The sequence below is a fragment of the Oncorhynchus masou genome, chromosome 33 (genome assembly GCF_036934945.1).
Source record: "Oncorhynchus masou masou isolate Uvic2021 chromosome 33, UVic_Omas_1.1, whole genome shotgun sequence".
Lineage (NCBI taxonomy): Eukaryota > Metazoa > Chordata > Actinopteri > Salmoniformes > Salmonidae > Oncorhynchus > Oncorhynchus masou.
The window spans coordinates 22658444-22675226 of record NC_088244.1 but is presented as its reverse complement, the minus strand read 5'-3'; the positions used below and the strand labels follow the sequence as shown (position 1 = coordinate 22675226).

Sequence of the window (16783 nt, the reverse complement as noted above, 5' to 3'; positions counted from 1 at the left end):
TGGTATATCCCTGTCCTGCACAGGAAGCTTCCAGGGCTTTAAGTCCTTCTTGCTGCAGGATCCAGGGACAGTGGCCTGTATCACTGACCTGTGCCAGAGGGTGGAGGAGTTCACACGGCTGTTCCCCATGCCTGGCTTCACTGAGAGAGACACAGGGAGACTGGACTTTAGGCCCAGGTTATGATCCCATCCTTCAGCCAGATAGTGCAGTAGTTGTGTAGATGAACAAAAGTACAATCATCTAATCTGTTAGTCTTTCCAGGAGAAGAAACTTTGTTCTAATTCTGCCAGACATTGATAGCTGCTATATGGTTCATAAGGAGATTTTTTGTATTCCAATTTTGCTCAATATTTAATCGTATCAAGTTACTGTGATACTACGTTGTATATAGTGCAATTCTTGTTATACTCCTATTCACCTGATGTGTAGAGAATTGACATAGAGATGTTTTCTCCTTCACATTTCTCAGTGCGAATTGAGCATGTGTATATGTCTTGTTTAGAAGAGAGGAGGCTCTGAGATTTCCTAAACAGAGCAGCATTTGTCCCAGAGGGCAGAATATAAGCCTGAGTGGAAGGGTTTGCAAATTCTCAGTCATGCCTGTTATGTGTCAATCATTTTGGATGTTCATTTAACATACGTGATATGTATAAGTGTGTTTGCCCGTTTGTGTTTGCATGTTTTGGTGCACAACTGCACATACAGAACATCCATACAGTGTGTGTGTGTGTGTGTGTGTGTGTCTTCTCTCTATGCTTGTGCCAGAGGATTGTGCTTCCACAGTAACAGGCCACAGTCCAGCTGTCATAAAGGTCAGAGAAAATTTAAATTCTGCTGACAGAAAAACAAACATCTGCTCATCCTGCACTCAGCTCCATCTCTCCGCCAGTTTCTCACGACCTGACAACTCTGACGCACTCTCCTCTGTTTGGTTGTGTTTGTTTGTTTACTTTGTGGCTCCCCCCCCCCCTGTTTTGTGGCTTTTAACCGTCCTATGGGAACTAATTTGTTCCCTTGTGTTCTTTGCTACAAGGGTCATCAGCCTGCCTATTTTGTGGTTTTCCATCCATTCCATCCAAAACAGATCAAAGTGTTTTATATGTGGACATTAACCCGTTGTATGTATGCCTCTGGATCGTCTGAGTGAGGGTGATGGAAAGAGTGCCTGCGTGTGGAACAGTACAAGTGGGTACGTGTTGCCCTGTACGCTGTCATATGTCAAGGTGACGAAGGGTGTCTGTTTTTTGGCTAGCAGTGTCTGTTGTTGTGGAGATGAAAGGCACTGCACTCTCTAATCTCATAGCTGGATATGTGTACAATGCAGTGCTCTGTTGTATGTGAGAAGAAAGAAACACCATATACCCAAAACAACAGCTGACACTGTGTTACTGACTGATGGCCTATGTTCAGCTAGAGTCATGAATGTACACATGATTAGAAATTCACTCTCTAAATTCTAGAAACATTTTATTTGGACAACATTTCCATTCAGAAATTGAGCTTAATAATTTCTTTCATTTTGTGAAGAAATCTATGCACACTCTTGCCTGTTATCATAACGAGCACCTTCGTTGTTAGATTTAGTGACTGCCAAACTAACAATGAAGTGTTTATGATAAAACAAACAGACAAATTTAGATTTGATCAGCAACGTTATGGATCAATTTCCAAATATTCGTATAGAAGCATTGAGAGAAGAATACTTCACAGATTTGAATTCTTCAGTGACGTTCTTCGGGCTGGACTTGGTGCCGTTAGGATAGAGGGAAGATACTCAGAATTGAGGTCCCTCCTTCTTCAGGTTCTTGTAGTCAGTATCGATGGCCACAAACTGGGGAAGAAGACAATATGGCAGGATTTACATAATTCTCTTGGCTACTTATATTGATGCAAAATAAATGATTGGCTTAACTCATGCTATTGATAGGCTACATTACTATTACATTGTTGTCAAGTCAAACAAGAATGGAATAAGATGCAGTAAACACACACTTTTTGGAGCTAAAGTGTGTTTATTGCTGACAGTGTTGGCAGTACTGTACCTTGTACTGGTAGGTAGGGTCAAGCTGATTCCAGGGCTCAGGGTTGTTCTTCTTGTTCCAGCTGTACAGTGACACAGCAGTCAAAACAGGCCGAAGTAGGACAAACACAAATGGGATTAGAGGGAACTGGGTTAGTCTGCCTACGATCAACTATTCATGGGTCAGGTCCAGTTTCAAAAACTCGCAGCAGCATAGCCCGTTAGTAGTGATATGGGAATTGATGCCCCAGAACGGCACAAGAGGTGGGATTACCTCTTGTGCCTTATGATGTTAAAGGGAATTGGCATCCACTACTATATGTTTTAATTGGATAGTATTAAGAAATTGATTAAACCATAATAATTTAAAAATAAAATGGACAATAAGGAAAATGGTAAAGAGTCTTACGTGACATGGGGCCCCTTTGCAAGACGGACCAAATACAAGGAGGCTCCTCCCATTCCCAACAAGATGAAGAAGAACTGGGGGATGAGCTATGAGAGAGTAAGAAGAAAGAGGAAGATAGCATGACCATTGCATTCACTCTGAGGCATAGAAATGTGAACATTTCTACATAACCTTTGTCAATACAGTGTTCCAATGACCAGCTAATCAAGCTGATTACACAGGGAGGGATCCATTATAGACTTTGCTCTGTCATTCTTTAGATCACATGACATATGATTATCCCGTTGTGTGTCTGTGTGTCTGTGCATGAATACGTTCATGCCTGTGTGTGTACTTTTCAGAGCGACTCCTCATGTGGAACTTCCTCTTTCATACTATATACCAGTGTTTCATAACTCCAGTCCTCGAGTACCCAAAACAGCACAAGTTTTTGTTGTAGCCCTGGACAAACTCCCCTGATTCCACTCATCCAGGTTGAATCAGGTGAGTTTGCCCGATTACAAACTTTGATCACTTAGTTGTACTATTTCATTAACAAAGACTGTGTCTGTTGCTCTCTCAAAAAGTTGGTATAGCTTTAATAAGCCTATGTGAATGTAGTCAAATAAATGCAGACCTAGTTAGTAAGTAGTTTACTCAGACGTGACTCTGGTAGGGAACGCTGTGGCGCTGTCCAAGTGCTGATCCTACTACACAGGGCTGTTAGGCTTGCTGGCATCCCTTGGGTTGTCAAGTTTGTTTCATAGCTCCCATTTAGACGAAAGTCAAGAATTTACATCAGATTATCTGCTGTTGAGGACATCTGAGCTAATGTATGAGATGGTAATAGCTTTCTAACTACATCGGTCATATTGCTAGTCATCTTTTTAAATAACACTGTCAATAAACAGAAAAACGAATAGCTTGTTTTCTGTGCCCCTCCTCTTTTAACAAACCATTCACCAACAACTTCAACACAAGACAAAAACACATTTTCAACCCCCCCCCCCCCCAAAAAAAAAAAAAAAATGATGTGTCACAGTTCATTAGTGAAGCCTGTTCAGGGTTGGAACTTTTGTTTAATTTCAATTACCCTGATGACACTATAGGAAACAATGTATGTTTTACTTTGATAATTTCTTGATTCCATTGAGCAACAACTGGTAGCATATTACACACCGACAACAGAAATTATGAAACTTTCATGACATATTATAGACTACTAACTCCCTTGAGGTAATAAAACATAAAACAAAAATAAGTACTTACCCCTGGATGCTTCTTTACGTGTTCTATCGCTATTTTAAACATATTTGCTTACAGTTTCTAAACGTTTTTATTATTATATGATATTAATTTCAAGATTATTATATTAATTTTAACAACAGTAATTTGTCTTGTATTTCGTTTTTGCGGACGCGTTATGCAGACACCCAAAAGCTTGTTTGAGACTATCCGAGATTAGCGGTAAATCCCAAACCAGCCCCTCGCCACTAACAACCACTGAATTTATAAATTAACGCTACGAACTCGCTCCGAGGTCCGTTGTCACGTGTTGCCGACGTAACTCGGAGGGTGACTTCCAGAGTGGCGAGGAGAGCAATAAATCCATTAACTTCGGGACACACTCGTGACTTGAATGATGCAATTCCTGTTCTACATTCAAATAATAAAATGTAAAATTGTTATTTTACAAGATATATACACTCTAAAAAGAAAAGGTCACTGGAGTATCCTGTTTTTAAACATTTATTTACTAGGCAAGTCAGTGAATAACAAATTCTTATTTATAATGACGGCCTACCCCGGGCCAATTGTGCACCACCCTATGGGACTCCCAATCGCGGCCGGATGTGATACAGCCTGGATTCCAACCAGGGACTGTAGTGGCACCTCTTGCACCAAAATGCAGTGTCTTAGACCACTGCGCCACTCAGGAGCTCAAATTCATCAAGTTGAAGCTGTGGGGGAACCCCTATAAGTTCTTTGAAGAACCCTTTAAAAGGGTTCTTCAAATAACTAATTTTAATGGATCCTCAAAGGACCCTATGAATAACTTTTTGGGGTTCATTTTTGAGTTACCCCCTCCCCTTTTATTATTATTAATAATACACATACCAATAAGAACAATAACACAATATTTTAGTTGTCAGTGTTTATTATGATTTTAGTGGCAAAGCAGAATAAAAAAATATATATATATATGAGGTCAACTCCCAGCAGAGTCCCAAGTCCAATGGGTATATCCTCTGGCCTGTTGATGTTAATGTGTTGATGTTCTCCGTATCCATAGCCAGAATGATTTTGCAGTGCATGGTGATCGAACAGGTTTCCTGTTATATTCATCAGAGGTGTAGGGAATCCAAAAAAATAGTAATTATACAGACGATTAACAAAACATGCGCACAACAGTAATCCTACCTTGGTTTTTGTGGTAAATGTGAATATAAAAAACTGTTTTGATAATGTTTTCCATTTACATACCTTGTCCATAATGTAAAGGCCTATGGGCTATTCATTGAAGAGGTAAGGGAGGAGGATGTTATATGTGATCTGCATAACGTACCAATACCAATTGACATACCTTTGTATGCCTCCTCCTCTGTATACCTACAGACACATGTTTCAGTTGGGTAGTTAGGTTCCTGCAAGAACCCCCGTCAACTAAGGAGGTTCCTCGATCAAATCAAATTGATTTATATAGCCCTTCGTACATCAGCTGATATCTCAAAGTGCTGTACAGAAACCCAGCCTAAAACCCCAAACGGCAAGCAATGCAGGTGTAGAAGCACGGTGGGTAGGAAAAACTCCCTAGAAAGGCCAAAACCTAGGAAGAAACCTAGAGAGGAACCAGGCTATGAGGAGTGGCCAGTCATCTTCTGGCTGTACTGGGTGGAGATTATAACAGAACATGGCCAAGATGTTCAAATGTTCCTAAATGACCAGCATGGTCAAATAATAATAATCACAGTAGTTGTCGAGGGTTCTTGGAAGAACCTTTTGGGGACAATTTTTAGTGCCAAGAACCCTAAGGTTCTTCAAAGAACTTTGAGGATCTTAGAAGAACCCTTATTGAACCCCTCATTTTTAGAGTGTATCCTCAGTAAAAGTAAAAATGTTTATTTGGGAGGTATTTCATTATTTACATGTGTCAAGCATTGAAAACAAACAAATATACTTGCCATACAATTAGACATTTGCATTATCATACTCATTTCAAGATTATTATATTCATTTTGACAAAAGTAATTAGAATTTTATTTTTGCGTACGTGTTGCATACGTTGCGTAATGCAGACTTGTTTGTTTGAGCGTGTTTGAGCAGAGGTGATGGTAACCAGGTAAAACTCCGGAACCTAGTTGTAGCAAGGACCTTAAGGGTCGCCCTGACTGGGGCAAGTAAACTGAGCCGTCGGGCAAATTAATCCCACTCTAATATTGCCCAAGGAGATTTTTTTTCTGAAAACAACAAAACTAAGGAATTCCAGCATAGCCTAGCTAGTAGCTAAATCTGGGCATTGCCAAAGCAGTCATTTAAAAAAAACTGCTACACAGGAAGCTAACTTGGTCAGGGCGAGAAGAGTGAGAGACACTTTATCCTATTGCTTCATGCCATCACACATGCACAGAGATAACTCCTATTAGACAATATAACTAACATGGCTGAGTTTGCTTTCGATAGGTTGCATCATGTGGCGGCATGTGGACCTATATAGGCTACATCTGTAATAAAAAAGTTACACGTGCATTAGAACAATCTAGCAAACTATGTCATCCCTATTTGTTAATTTGATGAATTCCAGTTGTTCATTTTGGATTAAAAAAAGGCATAGCTAGCCTAGCCAACAGAAGTTTGAATATAAATTAAATTTGATAATTCACATTTTCTCTTAACATAAATACATTGGCTTAGGCTATACACACATTACATTACCGTTTATTTTCCCTGGACCAGATGGGACAGGACGCATAGTAGGCTACAGTTGATCAGACTGATAGCCTACAGCATGCCCTATAACACAATATATAAACACATCTACAAAACAGTATACCAAATAACACTACACAACCTTTTTACACAGAGGTATTTATACATTTAGGCCTCAACAAAAATACCAAAGGCTTCAAGAGCATTTAGGGTTTGCTTTGCTGAAACAGTATGTCAGATCGCTAATGTTTATATGTACTGTAGGCTGCTACAACATTTCGGTGAAGAGTTTTTACTTGTGTCTGTCGGAAGTGAGTTATTTTTAACGCTTGCTAAAATAATGCTAGTGGAAAGTGGAGAGCCCAGTCTGTTTTCTATAGACGTGTGCATAGCAACAGGAAGTAAGGGTGCTGCAGCATCCACTGAAAAATCATTAAATATTTTAATTTAGCGGACTGATATAGACATCTGTTGTGAAGGCAAAAACATTTTTCACATCTCTGCTTTGGCCAAACAAAAGGTACTTGTATAATTAAGAACCATATCTTGCAGGATTCAATAGTTGGAATTGTAAGAGTTGTTGCCCTGTCCCTTTCTCTGTGATGTCATTCGAATGGCATCCAGAAAGAACAGCACCCTGTCCCTTTCTCTGTGATGTCATTCGAATGGCATCCAGAAAGAACAAAACCCTGTCCCTTTCTCTGTGATGTCATTCGAATGGCATCTAGAAAGAACAAAACCCTGTCCCTTTCTCTGTGATGTCATTCGAATGGCATCCAGAAAGAACCAAACCCTGTCCCTTTCTCTGTGATGTCATTCGAATGGCATCCAGAAAGAACAAAACCCTGTCCTGAAATATTTACATCAAAAGGTGAAAGTTATGGGCAAAGACACCAAACATCCACATCAAACTAAAAAATGTTCTTAATCAAATAACATGGAAAACAACCACTTTTCGTGCAGTATTAATTTACCATATTTACAAACCACTAAGTGCACATTACTGTATTGTAGCCTAAAGGTTAGGTTTGTACCTGTAGACTTTCCATCACCATGAAGAAAAACTATGCACAATACAGTCATTGAATACATTGAAACATCAAGTGGTTTGTGATGATTAGACGTAATGATGTGGCTCAGTTGGTAGAGCATGGTGCTTGCAACTCTAGGATTGTGAGTTCGATTCCCACATAGGAGCAGTATGAACATTTATGCACTCACTACTGTAAGTTGCTCTTGATCAGAGCATCTACTAAAATGTTAAAGGCATGAATAGACTATTTCAGTTTAAAAATACGTTTCATTTGCAAAGTTTTTCAAGAAACTGGAAAACATACATATCAAGCAAGTATTTTATATTCCACATGTATTATCAGATCAGCTGTTTTGAACTGATAAGTATTATAAGCGCAGAAATCGACCCTGCCGCACGAGCATGCTTTTGCGGCACAGTCGATAGCGTGCTATAGAAGGTTGAGGGTTCGAGACCTGCTCCCTGCCTGTTTCATTGCATTGGTGTCGGAAGGGATCGGACCTTGCATCCACGATAGTGCGTGTGCCTGGCAGTTGAGCGCGTTCCTGTAAGACGTGGAGTCGTAAACTAGCGCGAGGACGCGCTCTTTGAACGGAGGGAGTAGTGTAACACCCTGGGTTTATAACCGCGGAAATCGACGAGCGGCAGAGCATGCTTTTGCGGCACAGTCGATAGCGCGCCGGATCCCGGACTCGAGACCTGCTCCTTGCTGTTTCATTACAGTATCATACAAATGCTGGTGAACAATCAAATACATATAGTATTTTTTTTCTCTCACAAAAGTAGTGCACTGGGCCTTTACTAGTCCTGTATTAGTGGACCCATACAGACATTTTCACCGCTGGCAATGTTTTTTCGTTCCTGCATTGCCTACCCCCAAACTACTTCCCACTGCTATGTTTGTGCGTCGTCAGCTGTTTATTCACCGGTACCCGCTAGCAATTGCTAATAACCCATCCACAACCTCCCGACTATATGTGATGAAGTGAAAATCTGAGGCCCGCACCCGACCCTAAACCGCTAATAGCCTATAGTGCTGTAGAATACAGTCAGATGGCAGAACGATTTTTTTGGAATAGGTGTAGGATTTTTTTTGTTGTTGCCTGATTTAGATAGGTTATGTTTCTCCTTATAATTTCAGACATTTTGGTAGGCTATTTCTTAGTCAATGTGTCTATAATTAGACACATGCCGCCTCTCTTCTGTCGTTATATGTTGCCTAGTCTAAGACTAAATAAACCCTTGCTCACCAGAATCATGTCATACATCGATAGAATTAATGCTTCAATCGAGTTGACACCAGTAAAGTTTTCTCTGTCATCTGCTTCTTTCGCGGAGCAAGGGCTTTTAGGGATCAGGAGAAAATGCAATAACAAACAAAATGGCCAAATGATGTCAGGTTGACTGGTTGTAAGGAAATAGAAAGCTGTGAAAACGACCCAACATGAAGATATTTCTGATAAGATATCAGTTTGGCTTGGATGCATATTTTATGTGGTTGAAATAGGCAACTGTCTACTTTTATGATTCTGATAAAGATAGGACCTCAACAGAAAGTATCTAACCGAGCATTTGCGTTCTATCAAGATGCTGAAAGAAATCATATTCTCCACTCCTGTCCCCCGGTCAAAATGTAAGCTACATTTGGTGTAATTGTACTGCAAGAAATGCTTAATTCAGCAGGAGTTAATATGGCGGCTATGTGAGAGGTTGTAGACCTACATACAGACAGTGTCCAGATTTCGGTTTCCATTTAACCCATCTGAACAGAATTTGCATAGCGCCTCACAATCATCACACATAACATAGCCTGCTATCATTCTCTTTTACTACTTCACCAAATCTTTCCCAAACATTACTTTCCAGGCCGTCCATTCTCTTTATTTTCATCTCTACATTTCGCAGCGTTTCTCTTATTCAATTAAACTCCAATATTGTCTTTTTTTCCTTCGTGGATGGATTTTTCGTCAGAGGGTGAATGGCACACATACACAATCCACAAGTGCCTTTGAACGGGGTATGGTAGTAGGTGCCAGGCGCACTGGTTTAAGTGTGTCAAGAACACACTTAAATCTGTGTATTAAAGTATTCAAAAGTTTAGTATTTGGTCCCGTATTCTTAGCGCGCAATGACAACATCAAGCTTGGGACGACAAACTTATTGGATGCATTTGCCGTTTGATTTGGCTGTGTTTCAAATTATGTTGTGCCCAATAGAAATTAATGGTAAATCATTTATTGTGTTATTTTAATTTTTAAATAGAATAGAATGGGTTTCTGAACACTTCTACATTCATGTGGATGCAACCATGATTACCGGTAACCATGAATGAATCGTGAACTCCAAATGTCAAATCCAAAATGCTGGAGTATAGAGCCAAATTAAAAGTTTTAGCTTGACTCTCCAAATAATTACTATATCTAGGAGAGTGTAATCATGCATACTTACAGAGATGGACAGGTCTGGTCAATGTAGAGCTAATACTGCTAGTATATGGAATGAAACAGCAGGGGAACAGTAGGCAAGAGGTCTGAGGTAAACACCAATTAATCATTTATGAAATTACAGAACTAGCATCTTTCACCTTTGATACATTTCTTGTTTTTATCCACCAACCCAAGTGGGCTCCCGAGTGGCACAGTGATCTAAGGCAGGGGTTGTAGTGATGCCAGGGGCGTCACTACAGAACTTGGCTCGATTTCAGGCTGTATCACAACCGGCTGTGATTGGGAGTCCCATATGGCGGTGCACAATTGGTCCAGCGTCTTTCGGGTTAGGGTTTGGTAGGTGTAGGCCTTCATTGTAAATAATCATTTGTTCTTAACTGACTTGCCTAGTTAATAGAGGACAACTTTATTTTAAAGCTTTATTTTGATTAATATAAAAATGTGTTTATATATTTTATTATCTAGGCCTCCACATTTCCATAATTTAGCACATAGTTCATAATTGCCAGTTATGACAATAAGAGTTCACAGAGATCCTTACTGCTTGTCTCTCTAATCTGTTCCTCTAGGTGGTACAGACAACCACCTCTTCCTGGTTTACCTTCAACCCCTGGGTGTGGACTGTGCCGGGCAACTCATAACTTCACTCCTCAATTGTTTTCTGCGCAGTAGTTGTATAGATGGACAATTGACAAATACAATTATCTGTTTGAAAAATAGTTACTCATCCTCTTCCTCTGTCCTAAAAAGGATGGAGGAATAAGCTTTTGATCTCTAATTCTGCAGACTTTGATAGGTGCACTAGGGTTCATAATTAGATGTTTTATTCCAATGTTGCACAATACGATCTTGTTAGTACAATTGTGATCATATTCCTATTAAAGGGGATATCAGAGGTTGCAACATCCATTTTTGGACTTATAAATTATTTGTATATGTACCCATTGATTCTTGAAGACTGCACAGTAGTTTATAAATGCCCCATGAGCCGAGTTCAACTGCCGTACCCCATCAGAATCCAAAACATAAGCTTGTTTTACTCCAATGTCTGTAAACAAAGTCAATGTAAACAAACACTATATAGCCTCAAAACATGGTTAAATCTATCATTTTGATACAATGGATCAAATCAAATTTATTTATATAGCCCTTCGTACATCAGCTGATATCTCAAAGTGCTGTACAGAAACCCAGCCTAAAACCCCAAACAGCAAGCAATGCAGGTGTAGAATCCCAGTGGAAAGAGGGGAACTGGCCAGGCAGAGACAGCAAGGGCGGTTAGTTGCTCCAGGGCCTTTCCGTTCACCTTCACACTCCTGGGCCAGACAACACTCAAGCATATGACCCACTGAAGAGATGAGTCTTCAGTAAAGACTTAAAGGTTGAGACCGAGTTTGCGTCTCTCACATGGGCAGGCAGACCATTCCATAAAAATGGAGCTCTATAGGAGAAAGCCCTGCCTCCAGCTGTTTGCTTAGAAATTCTAGGGACAATTAGGTGGCCTGCGTCTTGTGACCGTAGCGTAATTGTAGGTATGTACGGCAGGACCAAATCAGAGAGATAGGTAGGAGCAAGCCCATGTAATGCTTTGTAGGTTAGCAGTAAAACCTTTTAATCAGCTCTTGCCTTGACAGGAAGCCAGTGTAGGGAGGCTAGCACTGGAGTAATATAATCAAATATTTTGGTTCTAGTCAGGATTCTAGCAGCCGTATTTAGCACTAACTGAATTTTATTTAGTGCTTTATCCGGGTAGCCGGAAAGTAGAGCATTGCAGTAGTCTAACCTAAAAGTAACAAAAGTATGGATACATTTTTCTGCATAATTTTTGGACAGAAAGTTTCTGATTTTTGCTATGTTAATAACTAGGGGGCAGTATTTTCATTTTTGGAAAAATAACGTTCCCAATGTAAACGGGCTATTTTGTCAGGACTAGAATATGCATATAATTGACAGCTTAGGATATAAAACACTCTAAAGTTTTCAAAACTGTAAAAACATTGTCTGTGAGTATAACAGAACTCATATTGCAGGCGAAAGCCTGAGAAAAATCCAATCCGGAAGTGACTCATGTTTTGAAAGCTCTGCATTCCGATGCGTCCCTATTGAGCAGTGAATGGGCTATCAACCAGATTCCTTTTTCTACGTATTCCCCAAGTTGTCTACAGCATTTTGACGTAGTTTCACGCATTTATGTTGAAGAATGAGCGTAAGCGACTATATTGCGTAAGTAGTCACCTGATGGCTCTCAGAGTGATTCTTGCGTAAAATACAGAGGTAGCCATTTTCCCTCTCGGTCCTACTGAAAATACAGCTGTCCCGGTGGATATATTATCAAATAGATATTTGACAAACACCTTGAGGATTGATTATAAACAACGTTTGCCATGTTTCTGTCGATATTATGGAGCTAATTTGGAATATTTTTCAGCGTTTTAGTGACCTTAATTTCGGGTCGATTTCTCAGCCAAACGTGAAGATCAAACGGAGCTATTTCGCCTACAAAAATAATATTTTTGGAAAAAAGGAACATTTGCTATCTAACTGGGGGTCCCGTGAGTGAAAACATCCGAAGCTCATCAAAGGTAAACTATTTAATTTGATTGCTTTTCTGATTTTCGTGACCAGGTTGCCTGCTGCTAGCTAGGCAAAATGATATGCTAAGCTATCGATAAACTTACACAAATGCTTGTCTTGTCTTCAATATATTTCACTTGTGGTTTAATGAATCTGAATATTTTCTAGTAATATTTATGTCCGTTGCGTTATGCTAATTAGTGTCAGATGATGATTACGCTCCCGGATCCGGGATTTGTAGTTACAACATTAAGTAGATGGAAAAAAGATGTCCTTGAAACAGTCTTGATATGTTCGTCAAAAGAGAGATCAGGGTCCAGAGTAACGCCTAGGTCCTTCACAGTTTTATTTGAGACGACTGTACAACCATTAAGATTAATTGTCTGATTCAACAGAAGATCTCTTTGTTTCTTGGGACCTAGAACAAGCATCTCTGTTTTGTCCGAGTTTAAAAGTAGAGAGTTTGCAGCCATCCACTTCTTTATGTCTGAAACACAGGCTTCTAGCGAGTGCAATTTTGGGGCTTCACCATGTTTCATTGAAATGAACAGCTGTGTGTCATCCGCATAGTAGTGAAAGTTAACATTATGTTTTCGAAAGACATCCCCAAGAGGTAAAATATATAGTGAAAACAATAGTGGTCCTAAAATTGTCAGTCCTTCCATCCATAGCTTTGTATATGAATTTCACTGAAGTAGAGACAGGGAGGACACTGTTATTGTTTCTACAGCTGATTGCCCCTTTAACCTATGTCATAATGTAATTGCCCTAAATGGGAGATAATTGTTATAGATTATTGTTATTTCCTTCTTCTCTCTGTGTGATATTGTTATGATATGGGGGGTAGCATGAGGCACATACAGTGCCTTGCGAAAGTATTCGGCCCCCTTGAACTTTGCGACCTTTTGCCACATTTTAGGCTTCAAACATAAAGATATAAAACTGTATTTTTTTGTGGAGAATCAACAACAAGTGGGACACAATCATGAAGTGGAATGACATTTATTGGATATTTCAAACTTTTTTAACAAATCAAAAACGGAAAAATTGGGCGTGCAAAATTATTCAGCCCCCTTAAGTTAATACTTTGTAGCGCCACCTTTTGCTGCGATTACAGCTGTAAGTCGCTTGGGGTATGTCTCTATCAGTTTTGCACATCGAGAGACTGAATTTTTTTCCCATTCCTCCTTGCAAAACAGCTAGAGCTCAGTGAGGTTGGATGGAGAGCATTTGTGAACAGCAGTTTTCAGTTCTTTCCACAGATTCTCGATTGGATTCAGGTCTGGACTTTGACTTGGCCATTCTAACACCTGGAGATGTTTATTTTTGAACCATTCCATTGTAGATGTTGCTTTATGTTTTGGATCATTGTCTTGTTGGAAGACAAATCTCCGTCACAGTCTCAGGGCTTTTGCAGACTCCATCAGGTTTTCTTCCAGAATGGTCCTGTATTTGGCTCCATCCATCTTCCCATCAATTTTAACCATCATCCCTGTCCCTGCTGAAGAAAAGCAGGCCCAAACCATGATGCTGTCACCACCATGTTTGACAGTGGGGATAGTGTGGTCAGGGTGATGAGCTGTGTTGCTTTATGCCAAACATAACGTTTTGCATTGTTGCCAAAAAGTTCAATTTTGGTTTCATCTGACCAGAGCACCTTCTTCCACATGTTTGGTGTGTCTCCCAGGTGGCTTGTGGCAAACTTTAAACGACACTTTTTATGGATATCTTTAAGAAATGGCTTTCTTCTTGCCACTCTTCCATAAATGCCAGATTTGTGCAATATACGACTGATTGTTGTCCTATGGACAGACTCTCCCACCTCAGCTGTAGATCTCCGCAGTTCATCCAGAGTGATCATGGGCCTCTTGGCTGCATCTCTGATCAGTCTTCTCCTTGTATGAGCTGAAAGTTTAGAGGGACGCCAGGTCTTGGTAGATTTGCAGTGGTCTGATACTCCTTCCATTTCAATATTATCGCTTGCACAGTGCTCCTTGGGATGTTTAAAGCTTGGGAAATCTTTTTGTATCCAAATCCGGCTTTAAACTTCTTCACAACAGTATCTCGGACCTGCCTGGTGTGTTCCTTGTTCTTCATGATGCTCTCTGCGCTTTTAACGGACCTCTGAGACTATCACAGTGCAGGTGCATTTATACGGAGACTTGATTACACACAGGTGGATTGTATTTATCATCATTAGTCATTTAGGTCAACATTGGATCATTCAGAGATCCTCACTGAACTTCTGGAGAGAGTTTGCTGCACTGAAAGTAAAGGGGCTGAATAATTTTGCACGCCCAATTTTTCAGTTTTAGATTTGTTAAAAAAGTGAAATATCCAATAAATGTCGTTCCACTTCATGATTGTGTCCCACTTGTTGTTGATTCTTCACAAAAAAGTACAGTTTTATATCTTTATGTTTGATGCCTGAAATGTGGCAAAAGGTCGCAAAGTTCAAGGGGCCGAATACTTTCGCAAGGCACTGTAGATAGACAACATACTACACTTCCACACCTCATCCCTAGGGGCAGCAGCAACCGGTTTAAGTGATGTGCTCTGCCGGGAAACATTGATAATTACTCCGGTGTGGGCCATAAGGATGATTGGCAGTCCGGGAGAAAGAGGATGCTAGGAGCCTCTCAGCCGGCCTATATTTGTTTCTTTGTGTTAGTTAACCTATTTTGTTGGGCATGCCTTTTTGTAGTTTGTTTTTTGTACATATTTATTTTGCCACCATGAACATATAAGTAATCTGCTTGGACTGGCCAACCAAGAGAGCAACATCAGTGATTGCTGCTGGTGATTCTCTGATCCACCTTACGCAGATGACACCATTCTGTATACATCTGGCCCTTCTTCTGACACTGTGTTAACAAACCTCCAAACAAGCGTCAATGCCATACAACACTCCTTCCGTGGTCTCCAACTACTTTTAAATGCTCGTAAAACTAAATGCATACTCTTCAACCGATCGCTGCCCACCCAACTAGCATCACTACTCTGGACGGTTCTGACTTAGAATATGTGGACAACTACAAATAACTAGGTGTCTGGTTAGACTGTAAACTCTCCTTCCAGATTCACATTAAGCATCTCCAATCCAAAATTAAATCTAGAATCAGCTTCCTATTTCACAACAAAGCATCCTTCACTCATGCTGCCAAACATACCCTCGTAAAGCTGACTATCCTACCGATCCTTGACATTGGCGATGTCATTTAGGGGCGGCAGGTGGCCTGGTGGTTGGAGCATTGGACTAGTAACTGAAAGGCTATTTACAGATGGGCTGTGTACAGCTGCAGCGATCGGTAAGCTGCTCAGATAGCTGATGCTTAAAGTTAGTGAGGGAGATATAAGTCTCTAACTTCAGCGATTTTTTAAATTCGTTCCAGTCATTGGCAGCAGAGAACTGTAAGGAAAGGTGGTCAAAGGAGTGCGTGCTACGGGTGGGTGTTGCTATGGTGACCAGTGAGCTGAGATAAGGCAGAGCTTTACCTAGCAAAGACTTATAGATGACCTGGAGCCAGTGGGTGTGGCAATGAATATGTAGCGAGGGCCAGCCGACGAGAGAATACAGATCGCAGTGGTGGGTGGTAAATGGACCTTTGGTGACAAAACGGATGGCACTGTGATAGACTGCATCCAGTTTACTGAGTAGAGTGTTGGAGGCATATTCTAGATTTAATTTTGGATTGGTGATGCTTAATGTGAGTCTGGAAGGATAGTTTACTGTCTAGCCAGACACCTAGGTAGTTTTAGTTGTCCACATATTCTAAGTCAGAACCGTCCAGGTCAATGAAGACGGCTGCACAGTACTGTCTTTTATTGATGGCGGTTATGATATCGTTTAGTACCTTGAGCGTGGCTGAGGTGCACCCGCGACCAGCTCTGAAACCAGATTGCACCGCGGAGAAGGTACGGTGGGATTCGAAATGGTCAGTGATCTGTTTGTTAACTTGGCTTTCAAAGACTTTAGAAAGGCAGGGCAGGATGGATATAGGTCTGTAACAGTTTGGGTCTAGAGTGTCACCCCCTTTGAAGAGGGGGTTGACCGCGGCAGCATTCCAATCTTTAAGAATCTCAGACAATACGAAAGAGAGTTTGAACAGACTAGTAATAGGGGTTGCAACCATGGAGAGCACATCATTTTAGAAAGAGAGGGTCCAGATTGTGTAGCCCAGCTGATTTGTAAGGGTCCAGGTTTTGCAGCTCTTTCAGAACATCTGCTATCGGGATTTGGGTGAAGGAGAAGCTGGGGAGGCTTGGGCAGTAGCTGTGGAAGGTGCAGAGCTGTTGGCTGGGGTTGGGGTAGCCAGGAGGAAAGCATGGCCAGCCGTAGAGAAATAGTTATTGAAATTCTCGATTACCATGGATTTATCGGTGGTGACCGTGT

At 40.7% G+C, this 16783-nt stretch overlaps 1 protein-coding gene across 1 annotated transcript; it reads right to left on the bottom strand.

Moving 5' to 3' along the window:
- Positions 1–1451: 1451 nt before the first annotated feature.
- LOC135527539 (NADH dehydrogenase [ubiquinone] 1 alpha subcomplex subunit 4-like 2) lies at positions 1452–3970 on the bottom strand. The gene is made up of 4 exons (XM_064956039.1): positions 3679–3970; positions 2431–2516; positions 2044–2104; positions 1452–1832 (listed from the first exon to the last, which is right to left on the bottom strand). Exons 1-4 carry the CDS (start codon positions 3718–3720, stop codon positions 1776–1778), a joined length of 246 nt encoding a protein of 81 aa, XP_064812111.1. The 5' UTR covers positions 3721–3970; the 3' UTR covers positions 1452–1775.
- Positions 3971–16783: the final 12813 nt, after the last annotated feature.

Coding starts and splice junctions, on each gene's coding strand:
- LOC135527539 (XM_064956039.1), bottom strand. CDS start 3,720: ATGTTTAAAATAGCGATAGAACACGTAAAGAAGCATCCAGGG. Junction 2,105..2,430: donor GCAAAGGGGCCCCATGTCAC/GTAAGACTCTTT, acceptor GTCACTGTACAG/CTGGAACAAGAAGAACAACC. Junction 1,833..2,043: donor ACCCTACCTACCAGTACAAG/GTACAGTACTGC, acceptor CTTCTTCCCCAG/TTTGTGGCCATCGATACTGA.